At 35.5% G+C, this 16,136-nt stretch overlaps 1 protein-coding gene across 1 annotated transcript; it reads left to right on the top strand.

Annotated features, from left to right (window-relative positions):
* Positions 1-2,065: 2,065 nt before the first annotated feature.
* Positions 2,066-12,840, top strand: LOC109077076 (glutamate carboxypeptidase 2-like). Its single transcript, XM_042771586.1, has 19 exons — positions 2,066-2,208; positions 2,919-3,024; positions 3,787-3,973; positions 4,802-4,903; positions 5,485-5,610; positions 5,712-5,898; positions 5,974-6,067; positions 6,537-6,632; positions 8,111-8,196; positions 8,298-8,417; positions 8,492-8,574; positions 9,462-9,525; positions 9,651-9,718; positions 9,827-9,915; positions 10,024-10,114; positions 10,201-10,465; positions 10,959-11,040; positions 11,215-11,307; positions 12,447-12,840. The coding sequence occupies exons 1-19, from the start codon at positions 2,127-2,129 to the stop codon at positions 12,637-12,639; spliced, it is 2,214 nt and encodes a 737-aa protein (XP_042627520.1). The 5' UTR covers positions 2,066-2,126; the 3' UTR covers positions 12,640-12,840.
* Positions 12,841-16,136: the final 3,296 nt, after the last annotated feature.

The following is a 16,136-nucleotide window of genomic DNA, read 5'->3' as shown; positions in this document are numbered from 1 at the left end:
TAGACTGATAAGCACTTGGTTAACTGCTAGTTAGTCAAACTAGTTCTTAAGACACAGTCTTAATGTGGTGACTATGTTTTTGCAACTGGCCCCTGGGTAATAAAAAATAATGAGTGTTTTTTACTACTAATAAAAAAAACAACATTAGATTTCATTTATAGAGCAAATACACAAAGTGTTTTTATGAAAAAATTAAAAGACATCGACAAACTATCTGTCTATCTATTTACTTCTTTCTCGGCTTACTGGGCTTTCTCAAGACAACATTACAATTAAACATTAAAGTCTTTTATCTATTTAATCTAGCTTTATAATATTTATTTACTTTTAAAATGATAATACATATAGAATTAGGAATGAAACACTTTCTGAAAGCTAAATTGAGGAGTAAAAACACTAAAGCCTTGTCTTATTATTTACTTTGGATATAGGGTGCCACAAGGATCTGTGTTAGGCCCCCTATTACTATCAATAAACATGCTGTCACTTGGCGACATTATTAGAAAACATGGAATTAGTTTCCACTGCTATGCAGATGATACTCAGTTATATATTTCATCACGACCAGATGAAATTTTTTCTAAACTGTACAAGTTGACAGAATGTATTAAAGATATAAAACATTGGATGATAAATAATTTTCTCCTGTTCAATTCAGACAAGACTTGGGTATTACTATTATATTGACCAAACCAACACACAGAAACTCTTAGAATAAAATTTGCAACTAGGATACTATGTCATCATCTGCAGTTAAAGACCTGGGTGTTATATTAGACAGCAACTTATCTTTCGAAAATCATATTTCATGTTACAAAAACAGCCTTCTTCCACCTCAGAAACATTGCTAAGCTACAGAATATGTTATCTGTTTCTGACGCATATAAGCTAGTTCATGCATTCATGAATAGACTGGATTACTGTAATGCATTAGCCTACTAGCTGGTTGTCCTGCATTTTCAATAAACAAGTTAAAGTTAGTCCAAAATGCAGCTGCGCGAGTTCTTGCCAGGAGTTCTTACTTCTTTTTTTTTTTTTTTTGTGACTTCTTTGTTAACTTTGTATCTATTTTCTTTTATTTTTGTGGCTACTGAAACGTTGTTTATTTATTTAAATTTTATTTTATTTAAATACATGTATAAGGACCCAAACATTTGTTTCTTGGAGGGATTTAATCAGCACCCTGGTGTCGGATAAAATGAATCAATGAACATCAATGAACAATCAAAACATGGGCCAACGACGCCATCTGTTGCTGAGCGAGTGGCAGCGTCGAAATGTTTAGCTCTATTTTCATTTCACGCGTCCAGCTACGTGCCCTGCCTGTAAATTTACTTTAAAAGAAAGAAACTAAACAATAACCCCCTCACCCACACCGCAACCCACATTCCTCAACCCCCCGAGCGCCTTTTCGCGATTGAGCAACGCAGCTGCGGCTATTACTACATACCGCTGCAAACCAAATTAATTCAGTTCATGTGCATTTAAACTTTACTTTTACTAACATTATTATAGATTAACTGAAATTCTGTTTTAGGAGTCACTATGTGCACGTCTGTGAACTACAGACAGTGAATACTGACTGAACCGGCGACTTTAGAATCTTTAGAATCATTCTTTTGAATCGTTTCATTTGAATGATTCGATGGAATCCAATCAAAGTTTTTGCAAGCCAGACACTTTTAGAGTACAACCTTCGGCAATGTGTTAGAATAGCACACACACAAAAAAAAAAATACCGTCTGAAACAACCAATGTAACTGAATCAGTGTGATTAAGAGTGAAAAACAGACGTTTCTAAAAAACAACACCAGTTAAACGCAATGTGTTCTGCTCACAAACTGGTTTCAAATGGTCAAGGTTTGATATCTTAGAAGAGTTTTGGCCATTTTGGGAGAACAAACCAGATTAGTCTAGCTTATGTAGTTTGTTTTCAGAAAAAACGCGTAAAATGCTTGCACGCCAACTTTATTTTGCTTAATAAATCAAGCGAATTGGTGAATCATTTTCACTCAAACGAACCGATTCGTTGCAATGATAATGAACACAAGCCAGCCAAGACCCGCCTATATTTCTCTCCTAGAATTAGTTCAACTTTCAGCGCCTTATGTGCGACGCTTAATCAAATGGGGTCTGAGGATAAATTAATCAGCTGGATCTGCCGGTTAACGATTATTACGGCTTTCTTCTTGATTGGCTTTATTATTGGTGAGTTTCTCTACCTTATAAAAGTTTTTATAATTACCAACAATGCCACACTGTTGAATCAAGTTGTATTAGACTGTCCACGGCGCATAATTTTACCAGAAGATAGTTGATAAATTTGTTAAATTTGTCAAAATTGTTAAATACTGTGATCCTTCACATTCAGCATTAACTGGTGGATTTATTTGCTCTTAGTTGCTTATGGTCAAATTCAGGTGTTTGATACCTGCCTTCAGGACAGGTGTGACTATACTGAGACCCCATTCACTTCTGATGGATAAATCTTTATCTAAAACAACGCTTTTAGGTTTTTATTTTGGATATGAATGTTTACAGTCTTGAAGAAGAATTATGTGTTACACAATTACGGAAAACCTGAAAATATCAGAATTTTAACATTTTATAATCTTTAAAAGTAATGGAAATTTATTTTTGCAATGTAATTTTTTTTTCTGTTAATATTTGGATAATAAATATTGCATAGAATGCGAATGTTTAACCACATTTGCATTCACAAAGTCATGGAAATTCATTCAATATAAGGTGTAGGAACCCGCTGTGTTGTAATCGCTTTGTTTATTGTTGCTTGCATTTGTGATATTGGACACTTTTAGGGATTCATCATTTCTTGCTCCTGTGAAGATTAATCAGTAATATTGCTCAAACGTGGTTTGGTGTAACAGGTGTCTGTTTCTCATAACTGCTGTTTTTAGGTTGGTTTGCTCGACCTACTACTGTCAATCATGGACATGTATCAAAAAGCTTCCTGCACGACTTTCTAGATGAGATGCAGGCAGAGAATATTAAACACCATCTCAGGTGGGAAAACACTGCCTAGCTGTCTACATGCCCTAAATAAACTATTCCTGATGTTATTGCATGATATCATTAAAGCAGTAATTCACCCAAAAATGAACATTCGCTGGAACTTTACTCAAACACAGCAGGCTATCCAAGATGTAGACAAGTTTGTTTCTTCATCAGAACAGATTTGGAGAAATTTATCAGTGCATCACTTGCTCACATCCTCTGCAGTGAATGGGTGCCGTCAGAATGAGAGTCCAAACAGCTGATAAAAACATCACAATAATCCACAAGTAGTCTACACCACTCCAGTCCATCCACAATATTGCCTTCTCCGGTGTAAAAGTGGTCTTGTCTGAATCAGGAGAGAAATCTGCACACATCAAGCACCGTTTACAAGCCAAAAACACTCCTAAACAAATATGTGGGTGGATTTTGATGTGAGATACAACCTTTTCACTGGAGGAAGCGCTATTATAGATTATGAACAGTGTAGACTGAAGTTGTTTGGATGATTGTGATATTTTATCAGCTGTTTGGACTGACGGCACCCATTCACTGCAGAGCATCCATTGCTGAGCAAGTGCAATTTAGTGCTGAATTTCCTCAAATCTGCTCTGATGAAGAAACGAACAACCTTGAATGGCCTAATTTTTAGGTCAACTATTCCTAGAAGTGCATATCTGCTATGTGTGCCACTCTCAAACATACAGCCTGCTAACCTAGTCTCCAGATCTAGAGCATGTCTGTCATAATTCATGTGTCTCACCTAAACAGGAAGTTCACAAGGCTGCCCCACCTGGCCGGAACGCAGCAGAATCTGGATCTGGCGGAGCAGATCCGGGCCGAATGGATGGAGTTTGGGCTGGACTCAGTGGAGCTGGTGCCATACGACGTGCTGCTGTCATACCCAAATCAAACAAATCCCAATTACATCTCCATAGTGGACCACCTGGGAAATGAGGTAAATACTGACAGCCAGAACCCAAACACACAGAAACAAGGCTTTTGAAATTATTAGTGACCGTATGCACTTGCGTGATCAATCAGTAATTGCATAAAATATAAATGAAGTGAATGAGGCATATATATAGTGCTTTATTGTGTATTGCTGTACACCCAAAGTGCTTTACAATCATATGGGGGGTAATTTTGGCAGTTCTTCTGTTGCAGCAGACATTGCAAAACCCTTATCAGTCAACCAGTAGTTTGCATATACTATGAAGTGCACTTAGTTAGCAAAACCACATGCACTTCTCCAGACTGCACACATCTGCGCTCTTTTAAAAGAAAATTCCATTCATTTAAATCCTCTTTTAAATAGAATGTTTAGAACAAACAAAGCCTGATGATGTCATTGGAGAACCTTTTTAAGATATAAACTAAAGTATATCCTCTAGTTCTATAGTAAACCATCTATGTGCTGCTTTCAAGACACTAAAACAATGATCCGAGGAACATACAACGTGACTTTTTATAATCCCGAAAGCTACTCAAGAGCTTTAAACAGCCAAAAATGGTTGTAGATCATGACGAGGGTTCAAACCTGAACCTGTAGAGTGTGGGTCTGTTCTTTCTCTCATGGCAGCAGAAGATTCGCTGTGTGTCTGTGTGTTTTTAAGGTCATTTATCTTGTCACTAGTGAGGCTCGAGTAACGGCTCAAGCACGGTTGCCATGGCGACAGGTTAAAGTCCATGACTGTGTCTATGGATGTTTTACAGTGATTGCAGTGCATAATAAATAATAATATAATAAATAATAGAGGTAAACATGTCACTTTCTTTGTCTCAGATCTTTAACACCTCTCTTGCTGAGCCGGTCCCTGAAGGTTATGAAGATGTTACAGATATCGTCCCTCCTTACAGTGCTTTCTCTGCGAAAGGACAGCCAGAGGTGATGCACACAGAGCCAAATACTGACACATGCTAATTTACAGTCTGTTTACGGTCTTACTGTGCTGGATTAATCAGTGTATCTTATTGAAAATAAATGTTTGTCTTCATAATATTACATCCAATTTATAACTTATACTACTATTTAAACGTTTGGCGTCTGTTTCAAGGTAATTAGGATGCATTAAATTGATCAAAAGTGACATTTATAATGTTTCAAAGATTGCTTTTTCAAATAAATCTAATAATAACAATCAGAAATGTTTCTTGAGCAGCAATTCAGCATATTAGAATGATTTCTGAAGATCATGTGACACTGAAGACTGGAGTAATGATGCTGAAAATTCAGCTGCGCATCACAGAAATGAAGTATATTTTATATTTTATGAAAGTTGTTAACATTTATTTTAAATCGTAATAATATTTCACAGTTTTACAGTTTTTACTGTATTTTTGATCAAATAAATGCAGACTTAGTGAGCATAAAAGTCTTCTTTCTAAAACATAAAAAAATACTATAGCCCGTTTTTGAACAGCATTACTTTACAGAAGTAAAATGAATCAGATTTTTGTGAACTGTAGGGTGAGCTGGTTTATGTTAATTACGGACGGACGGAGGATTTCTTTAAGCTGCAGAGAGAGTTGGGAATAAACTGTTCAGGAAAAATCCTCATCGCTAGATACGGCAAAATCTTCCGTGGGAACAAGGTGAGGTTTCAGTAGTTTGGACGTGATGTTTAATGAGTTATTTTATGTTTTATATAAGACAGAAAATGCGTTTGAGTGAACTGGTTTGCACGTGTTTGCAGGTGAAGAACGCGATGTTAGCGGGAGCGAAAGGGATCGTGCTGTTCTCGGACCCTGCGGATTACTGTGCGAACGGCGTGGAGCCGTATCCCGACGGCTGGAACCTGCCAGGAGGAGGCGCTCAGAGAGGAAACGTGCTGAATCTGAACGGGGCGGGAGACCCCCTCACACCTGGATACCCTGCCAAAGGTCTGTGTTTGTGCCACACAGAGATTCTCCATGAGATTACAGGCTTGATCACTGTGTCTGCTGAATGTCTCGTAGAATACACCTACAGATCTGGTCTGGAGGACGCAGTGGGGCTTCCCAAGATTCCAGTGCATCCCATTGGATATCATGATGCGGTTCACTTGCTGCAGTGAGTCGGCCGCTGCTAAAAACATTTGAGACCAACTCTAATAAACAGAAATTAATCCTTATTATTATTAATATACAAAAATACTATTTTTTTATAGAGGAATAGTATTATTGCAGTAGTATATTTCATTATATATTAAATATATATATATATATATATATATATATATATATAATTAATATAATATAGGAATAATTTAATTGTTATCATTATAAATCATTGTGAATAATAATAATATTTAATAATAATTATAACAAGCATCCATGTGAAAATCAAGCATGCAATCAGCTATTTTTCCCCATTCAGTAATACCATAAGTAATAATAATTGTTTTTATTATTATTCAATAATTAAAATATATTATAAAATATTTTAAATGATAAAAAATATTGCGACATCATCTACATTCTGTTTCTTGTTCACCTGAAATATATATGATTATATAATTATATAATGTCTCTTCCTATAGGCACATGGGAGGGCCTCTTCCGCCGGATAACTGGAAAGGGGCCCTTAATGTCTCGTATCGAATCGGACCGGGATTCATGGATGGTTTAAATCAGAAGTATGAGACTTCCTTCCTGACAAATCCTTAATAAAGCCTCCACTTGATCTTTTAATGCAAGACACTTGCAAGCACACCCTGATCATTTTTGCTTCCACTACAAGTCTTCTTTCAGACTAGTGGAGAGAAAATACACGTATAAGTGTTTATTTTAATGCATTTTATCTAGTTGCATCCGTAAATTCAAAATACAATACATATCTGTAAAGGCTGACTCTTATCAAATCTTACATGCATTGAGTCATAAAAAGAGAAATCCTCTGTAAAAAAAAAAAAAACCTTTAATATGTCAAAAGAATTTCAAACCTGGTTTTATCCAGTGTTCTATTCTGGAAACTGATTCAGATATCACACATTTAATTAAATCATGCCTCATTAACATATTTCAACATAACATGACAGAAATATGATGTATGTGGTGGAATGTGACGATCAAAATCATCACCTGTGGTGTCGTGCCTTACAATGCATTTGATTTCTAATATGCATAGAATATTTAGTGGTAAAATGATTGCATTATTAAATGTGGGATATGATTAGAAAGGTTATTACATTTCGATGAAACATTACAAAATCATTCTCTGTTGAATGATGCGCTCTGATGAATCATGCACAGTCAAATCAGGGATCTTTATTAAAGATGTAAACAGTGATTTCATGTTCAGTCAGTCAAGTCAGTTATCTATTCCAAACCAAAGTCAAAACCTCATTCAGAACATTACACCCATCACAGTCCTGACCTTTAACTCCAAAACCTATGATCCTGCCGTTATGAAGCGTGACTTAAGCGTTACACAATCATAATCAGCTTACACTCACATATTTGTGCACTCCTGCTAATGGTTAACACATTTTTATGTGTGAAGTCAGCAGGACTGAGAGGTTTGTGCAATCTGCGTTCTCAAAGAGGGATGATTTGTTTCCCACAGCACACACACACACACACAGATTCACACAACATCACACACATTTCTGTGGCTCTGTTGTTGTTCTGTAATGAACTCTGGAGGCCGGCCAGCTTGATGCAAAGTCCTTTATTTAGGGATCCAATCTCTCTCTCTCTCTCACACACACACACACACTTGCATTTATGTTTTACGGGGACTCTCCATAAGCATAATGGTTTTTATACTGAATAAAAAACTATTTTATTATACACCTAAACCTACCTCTTACAGAAAACAACTGGCAATTTTTAAATTTCATAAAACACCGTTTTGTATGTTTTTTAAGCCTTTTGTTTTCGGGGACACAGGAAGTGTCCTCATAAACCATGTTTATGTTGTAGTACCCATGTCATTATACACATTTGTGTCCTCATAAAGCACATACACCAGTACACACACACACACACATTTAGCAGGTTGTCTTTACATTTATGCATTTGGCAGATGCTTTTATTCATGTATGCATGCAGTGTAAAGTAAAAGACTGGAAAGTATTGATTCTTTTTGAATTTTGTCTTGGTGAAATTTTAGTAAAGTGCGAATGAACATCCACACAAACAATCAGGTGACCCGTATCTACAACGTGATTGGCTGGATCAGAGGAGCGGTGGAGCCAGGTGACACCTGCTTATCTGTTTTTTTTTTGGAGTTGTGTTCACGAAGAGTTTGTGAAGTTTTGTTTTATTCTGTCTAGTTGAGTCTGGCTTTGTGTGTTCAGACAGGTACGTGATTCTGGGCGGTCATCGTGACGCTTGGGTGTTCGGGGGGATCGACCCGGTGTCAGGAGCTGCTGTGGTGCACGAGAGCGTGAGAGCGGCTGGAAAACTCATGAAGAAAGGTGTGTGTCGTCTAGTTTAATGCGTAACTGTATAGATGTTTAATTAAGATGACCATTCTCTGTGTGTGTTTTAGGCTGGAGGCCCAGGAGAACGCTGATCTTTGCCAGTTGGGACGCAGAAGAGTTTGGGCTGCTGGGATCCACAGAATGGGCAGAGGTATTAATGAATGAATGAAAGAAGAAATAAATGATTGACTGCATTAATGAAGCAATGAATAAACGACTGATTGAATGCATGCACAAAAAAAAGAGGAAGGAAGGAAGGAATGAATCAGTGAATCATTGATTAAATGAATGAAAAAAAAACATGAATGAATGAATCAGTGAACAAATGAATGAATGCTTGAGGGAATGAACAAGTTAAATAGACACTGAATGAAAAAAAATAATAAATTAATGAACAGTTCAATGGAAAAATTAACTCTTCATTGAACAAAAGAATCAGTGAATCACTGAATGAACAGAATGATTCACTGATCAGTTGATTGATTGAATGAACGAATGAACCATTAATTGAATTTGTGAAAAGATGTATGAATAGATAAATGATTCATTAATTGCATGAAATAAAAATGCATTAATCAAGGAATATTTTGAATGAATTTTAAAGTTAAATAAAAAAAAAACTTGAATGAACGGCTGAATAAATAAATGCATGACTGAATGAACAAATTAATGACAGATAAATAAACTAATTAATGAAATGTTGGTTGAACGAATGACAAAAATGCATGAATGAATGTATGATTCCTAAAATGAATAACTAAAAAATGCATGAATGAAAGAATAAATCATTGATTGAATGAAGAAAAAAATGCATGAATGATCAATTTTAATAAATGCTCGTCTGAATGAACAAATTAATGACTGATAAATAAACAAATTAATTAACCACTAAATTAATGAACAGCAGAATGCAAAAATGCTTATTTAACATTTTTTTTTATGTCATTAAATAAATGAATGACTGTGTCATCGATTGACTGAATGACTGAATATCCGAAATCAGTATCTGAGTGCATTGTTGCACACGTGTGTTTGCAGGATAACGCCAGAGTCCTGCAGGAGCGAGCTGTGGCTTACATCAATGCAGACTCTGCTATTGAGGGTCAGACACACACACACACACACATTATGAGTGTCTCTGTGCTGTAAAAGCAGCATTGATCTCATCTGTAAGTACTCAGGTCTCTTGTTTAGATACTGTGTGTGTGTGTGTGTGTGTGTGCGCAGGTATGTACACACTGAGAGTCGACTGCACTCCCTCTCTACACACTCTGGTTTATGACATCACCAAGAAGGTGAGATTCTATCTATCTATCTATCTATCTATCTATCTATCTATCTATCTATCTATCTATCTATCTATCTATATGAATGCAAGTGATGTTAATAGTGTGTTTCTGAAGGTTTCGAGTCCAGAGGAGGGAGAGGAGGGCATGACTTTATATCAGAGCTGGCATAAAAGAGACAATTCCACAGAAAGAGATGCACCGTGGTAATGAAGAGCGGCTTCAGGATGATTACCATCATAATCATCTATATGAACTGACTGATTAGAGATAAGAAACATGTGTTTGTGTGTGTGTGTTTGATCTCCCTGTAGGATCAGTAAACTGGGCTCTGGCAGTGATTTTGAAGCGTATTTCATCAGATTAGGCATTGCATCTGGAAGAGCGAGATACACCAAAAACAGAGTGAGTGTGTTTGAGTAATTTAGACTTGCATCTATGCAAAGCCAAAAAAGATATTACAAAAACTGTTTTCCACCCTCTTTCCCCAGAAAACGGAGCGCTACAGCAGTTACCCCGTGTACCACAGCGTGTACGAGACCTACGAGATCGTGGAGCGATTCTACGACCCGAGTTTCCGCCGGCTGGAGGCCGTGGCCCGTGTTCGAGGAGGACTGATCTACAGTTTGGCTGATTCTCTGGTCTTACCTCTGGACTGTGTGGAATACGCCATGTCTCTCACCAAATACGCCAACAGCATCTACCAGCTGGCACTGAAGCACCCTGCTGCCATGCAGCAGCACAGCGTCTCATTCGGTATTTGTTATTTCTATTGTAATTTGATTATTTAGTTTGACTCATATTCCATTAGATTTTATGGAGAGGGCGGAATTTTTGGCTTCACTTTCTCAGGATGTGTGTGTCACACTAGATACTATCCATCCATTTAGTATGTAAAAATCAGAATGTTCACTTAAAAATTGTGTTCCATACACTTAAAAATAAAGGTTCCAAAAGTGTGTGATTCCACAGAAGAACCATTTCAGGTTTCCCAAAGAACCTTCTTTATTAGAACCATTCTAACTGACTGTTTTCCAGTATGAAGAACCTTTTGTGCATTGATAAAGCCATCATAGATGCCAATTAAGAACTTTTATTTTTAAGAGTGTAGGGTAAAAGCGTGAGAATCGGGATGCAGCAGAACTCTTCTAATGATTATAACCTATGTCTGTTTTCATTTCAGATGCAAAGCTCTTGACTGTTCTTGTGTCCTGTCAGTCAGCATCTTTCTTTATGCTTTATGTTTTAGATTCTCTCTTCTCTGCAGTCGAGAACTTCACGGTTGCGGCAGGAGATTTTCATCAGAGACTTGATCAGCTCGACACCTCTAAGTACGGATGACTCTAGGTTTTCAGACTAGGTTTGAATCGGTTTTGTTGTAGGTTTGGAATTGTATCACAGTGTTGATCGAGTCTCTTTAGCTGAAGACGTGTGCTCCTGTCACAACTCATTGCACATGATGCCTGTTTCTTACACCTGTTATCTTATCTGTATCTGTCTGTCAGTGCTCTGGACGTGCGGATGGTAAATGATCAGCTGATGTATTTAGAGAGAGCTTTTATTGATCCGCTGGGTTTGCCTGGGAGACCATTTTACAGGTAAACATTACATTGTGATGTTCAGAGACACATTGACAGCTTGTCAAGGTTTATTATCGTTAAGTAGAACTGAAACCATAAGATAAAATAAAAAAATCATTGCTAGATATAATATAAATGTTAACTGAAAAAAAAAATAATAAAAAAACTAAAACTTATTTTTTATTTCACAGTGCAAAAAATGCTTTTCTTACTTAGAATTTTGTCTTGTTTCCAGCCAAAATATCTAAAAATTAAATCAAGAAGGATTTTCTAGACAAGTAAAAAACATTGTCTTGCTAAATAAGCTAAATAATCTTGTTTTCTGTTTGAAATAGATAATTTTGCTTACTCCATTGGCAGATTATTTAGCTTGTTTCAAGCAAAAACTCACTTAATCTTGACATGTATTTTCTGAAAACAAGACAATATTTTTTACTTGTCTAGAAAATCCTTCTTGATTTAATTTTTAGATATTTTGGTTGGAAACAAGACAATGAAATCTAAGTAAGAAAAGCATTTTTTGCAGTGCAGCTAGCTGCAAAAAATACATTTTTCATTTTCATTTACTTTAACTTGTACTAAAATAATTAAACATGAATAAAAACTATATAGATAGGACTATATAGACATTAACTAAAATTAAAATGAAATCTTAAATTAGAAAAATAGAAACTTTTATTATTATCAATGTTGAAACCTGTTATACATTTTATTTTTCAGAATTCATGATGAATAGAAAGTTAAAAAGCACAGCATTTATTTGAAATATAAATATTTTGTAATATTATAAACGTCTTTCCTGTTATTTTTGATGCATCCTTGATGAATAAAATATAAATTTCTTTATTTACTGACCCCAAACCCAATTGCATCATTTGTCAGGCAAAAATATGACAAATAGCTTGAAACAGATGAGTTACACACTCAAGTTTAATGCTTGAGATCAGTGGTTTGTTTAAATGAGTAACTACACTTGCATAAACCACATGTTTTGCAGTATTACAGCTCAGAAGAACCCACAGTGCTCTGTTAAATGCCATATTTACGTTACCTGTACTTGCATTACGACAATAACAACCACTCGGCTGTTTGAGATCACTTTAAGTATTACCTGTGTATGATAAGATGTTTGTCTTTTTCTCTCTCGTCTCTTCCAGGCATATTATTTTTGCACCCAGCAGTCACAATAAATACGCGGGTGAGTCTTTCCCAGGGATTTATGATGCTTTGTTTGACATTGAGAACGCGGTGGACCAGCAGAAGGCCTGGGACGAGGTCAAACGCCAAATCAGCATCGCCGCCTTCACTGTCAACGCAGCTGCCGAGACACTGAAGCCTTTCGTCAACTAGACAGGACTACAACATGTCAGCAAAATAGTTAATGTGTCAGTGTTTCCTCAAACGCAGCAACTACAAGGGACTTGACATTCAGATCTGGCTTTCAGAAGCGAGCGGATGCATTTTTAATATTCAAGAAATAGTTCACCCGAAAATGACAATTTGCTGAAAGTGTCCTCACCCTCAGGACATCCAAGATTAGGATGAGTTTGTTTCTTCATCAGGTTTGGAAGAATGTAGCATTGCATCAGTGTCTCAGCAATGGATCCTCTGCAGTGAATGGGTGCCGTCAGAATGAGAGTCCAAAGAGCTGATAGAAACACCACAATAATCCACAGCACTCGAGTCCAGCAGTGAACATCTGGAGAAGACAAAAGCTGTGTGTTTGTAAGAAACAAATTTATTAATACAGCGTTTTAACATCAAACTGTCGCTGACGGCACCCATTCACTGCAGAGCATCCAAGTGATGCAATGCTACATTTCTCCAAATCTGATGAAGAAACAAACTCATCCTAATCTTGGATGACCTGAGCATGAGCACATTTTCAGCAAGTTTTCATTTTTGGGGTGAATTATTCCAGTAAGCATATGTCTTCCATCCAAAGAGATTTGCAGGGATGGCATTAATTGCCTTAATTTAGTACAAAACGTAGGATTTAATTCAATGTTATAGTTAGCAATCCTGAACCATAACCAAATTTTACAGTTTTGTATTTAATATAATTTCTTTGTGATGTCATAAAATTGTGAAACAAATTTGTGTTTATCATGAAAGCAACAGTTTGCATAAATTGTTGCTGTTTGTGAAGCAATTTTTGCATATATTGTCATCATGGAAAAAACTGTAAAACCACGAACACTGAATAAAACTGGTTGAACGTATAATTTTCATTTATTTTAAAGTTGTAAAACCATTCTCATGTAAACTGTCCTGTAAAACACATGCTTTTTAGCAAAGATTAAGAAAGACAAATCTGAGAGTACAGTACAGTCATTTAATGTTTACAGTAACATGAGACAGTGTCATAAAAGATCAACTCATCAGATAAAAATAAACACAGATGTTTCACTCTAGTTTCCAGTAATTTCCTGCACTTTTGACCTGAGTAAGTCTGCAGCATGTGTTCACGGATGATTAATTTCTCTTCTCTACATTCAGACGAAAGTTCCCAGCTCATGATGAGAGGGAAAATTGTAGGTGAAAGTGCATAACAAGAAATTGAAAGTAGGAGATTTACTAGAGGAACTAACCAAGTTACAGACAGCAAGACAGAGAGTTAATTCTGAATAATGATGGTACTTCAAGTAAAGCACACAGAAATGATATCTAACTTAGATGTTTACAGTAGAAAAGCAAGGATTGCGTGACCAAATAAGTTTTATTGCCCTACTGACAGTTAATAGTTCAGTGAAACCGTTTAAGAAACAGACTTCAGTAGAAATTGATGACATATTGAATCTGACACCTTTCAAAACAAGACTGTTATGCAATGACAAATGCATTCCTGCAAATGTACAGTGGACAAAAATATGCAGAAAACTTTTTTTTTATTATTCTGATGAGTGAAACAAAATTATAAAATCAGGAATTACAAGTTAAGCGCTGTGATGTCATATAAAGATGAATCAAATGGCCTCGTGAGATTAGTTGGATATCTGTGCATTCGTTTGATTTTTCTTATATTTTTACACTGATAATGTAATAATAATAATGTAGGTTTGTTTAAACATATTTCTATCCCTCACAGCATTTCATTAACATCAAATTAAATAGTCTCATGCTCATCCGACATGATTTGATTTTCATGAACTCCAGTTAAATAAATAAAATAATCTAATTTTGTTTCCTAGTGAGTCAGCGCGAGTGTGAAAGCATTCAGTGGATCATTATGCTGTAGCGCCATCTAATGGCTGCAATCTCACAATAAGTCATAGACCAGAAAGCATACATCTTAATTATTATCGTTCTTTATAACTATTTTCCACATTTTTTAATACTATAGTCATGCAATCAAATCAAATATAAAAACTGTAAATATGAAACCTTAAACAAACCTATTATAAGTCAAATATATCCATTAAAAAACATTTATAAATTAAATTGTCAGATTGACTAATAAATTCTTACATGATAACAATCCAGTCTACCAGTGTTGTTTTTGTTTCACTTATATACTATTATAGTTTTTATTAAAATTTTAAATCAGTTTTTATTTTCAATTTTAATTTTAGTATTTTATGCTTTTTTTTTAGTATTTTTATTGTCATTTTTTTTTTTTTTTGTTATTTTAATTTAAGTTTTAATTTAATTTTGGTGCTTCAACATTATATATATATATATATATATATATATATATATATATATACATATATATATATATATATATATATATATTTTTTTTTTACTTGGTACATTAACTGAACAAAAATACATAAAAACTTACATTTACTGTATTTCAGGTATTAAACAGCACTTTAGATCATGAATGGAGACGCGTAACAAACACTCACCTTCAGGATTGCTTTCTGGACCAAACCGCTACCCGCAGCCTTTATTGTAACACAATACAGACATCACGGACGCTTCAAGACACAAATCAAGTATTCACAACCTGTCTACTTTGATTAAATTACACTTCGCTTGGCTTCTTTCCGGAAACTCACGAGGTGCGTTCGGGAAAATTCGCGAACTTTTCCGACACGCCACCGCAGAACGGCAGTGAGAATTAAATAGAAGTTATTTCATTGGGGTATTTATTATTTTTGACGATTCACTGTGTATTTAATGGCTATTAAAGTTTTTCTCTGTCATCATTAAGTGTGATATAAATTAGCGCTGTTAAAAATAGGTCTTGTCACGTGACAGCCGCTACTCACCGTATGTCAGGGTGGACCAATCGCAGTCGCTTATGTTTAAAAGTTACGGCTCGGTTAGTTTCTAAAAATTACTCTGTGGCGGATTTACATTACTGTCACAGGCACGACTTAAACGTCTCCAAAAACAGAAAAAACGATGAGTGTATATGAAAAAAAAAAAAAAGCTTTCTTGAAGAACCGTTTCATGTTGCACGAAAAATAATTCGCCGCGATTCTTCCGATGTACCACATGGCAGGGACTCGTGCGTCCTCGGCAAAGATCGGAAAATCCGTCGTCTCGGCCAGTTCTAGTCTGTAGAATACCCCTATAATGTTATTTTTTGCACTAATTATCTATGATATATTTGTAAAATATAATAAATTACATAAGATATATTAGGAGTACACCACTGATGTCTTGTTAAAATACTGAATAGTGTATACTTTAGTAAGTAAATGCACTTAATAATCAATATAAACATAACACTGTTAACTCTTAATACCCAGAAACTATTTAATGCATTGGGATCATTATTATCATATATATATATATTAATTAATTAATTAAGGGGAAATTTTTGGGCCTTGAAATGTATTTAAAGTGTTTTTTTTTTTTTACCTACACGAGTCAATAAGCCTAAAAGAAAAATG

The sequence above is a fragment of the Cyprinus carpio genome, chromosome A15, assembly GCF_018340385.1.
Source record: "Cyprinus carpio isolate SPL01 chromosome A15, ASM1834038v1, whole genome shotgun sequence".
NCBI lineage: Eukaryota > Metazoa > Chordata > Actinopteri > Cypriniformes > Cyprinidae > Cyprinus > Cyprinus carpio.
The sequence above is the reverse complement of the archived record's forward strand: the minus strand, read 5'-3'. Positions and strand labels throughout refer to the sequence as shown.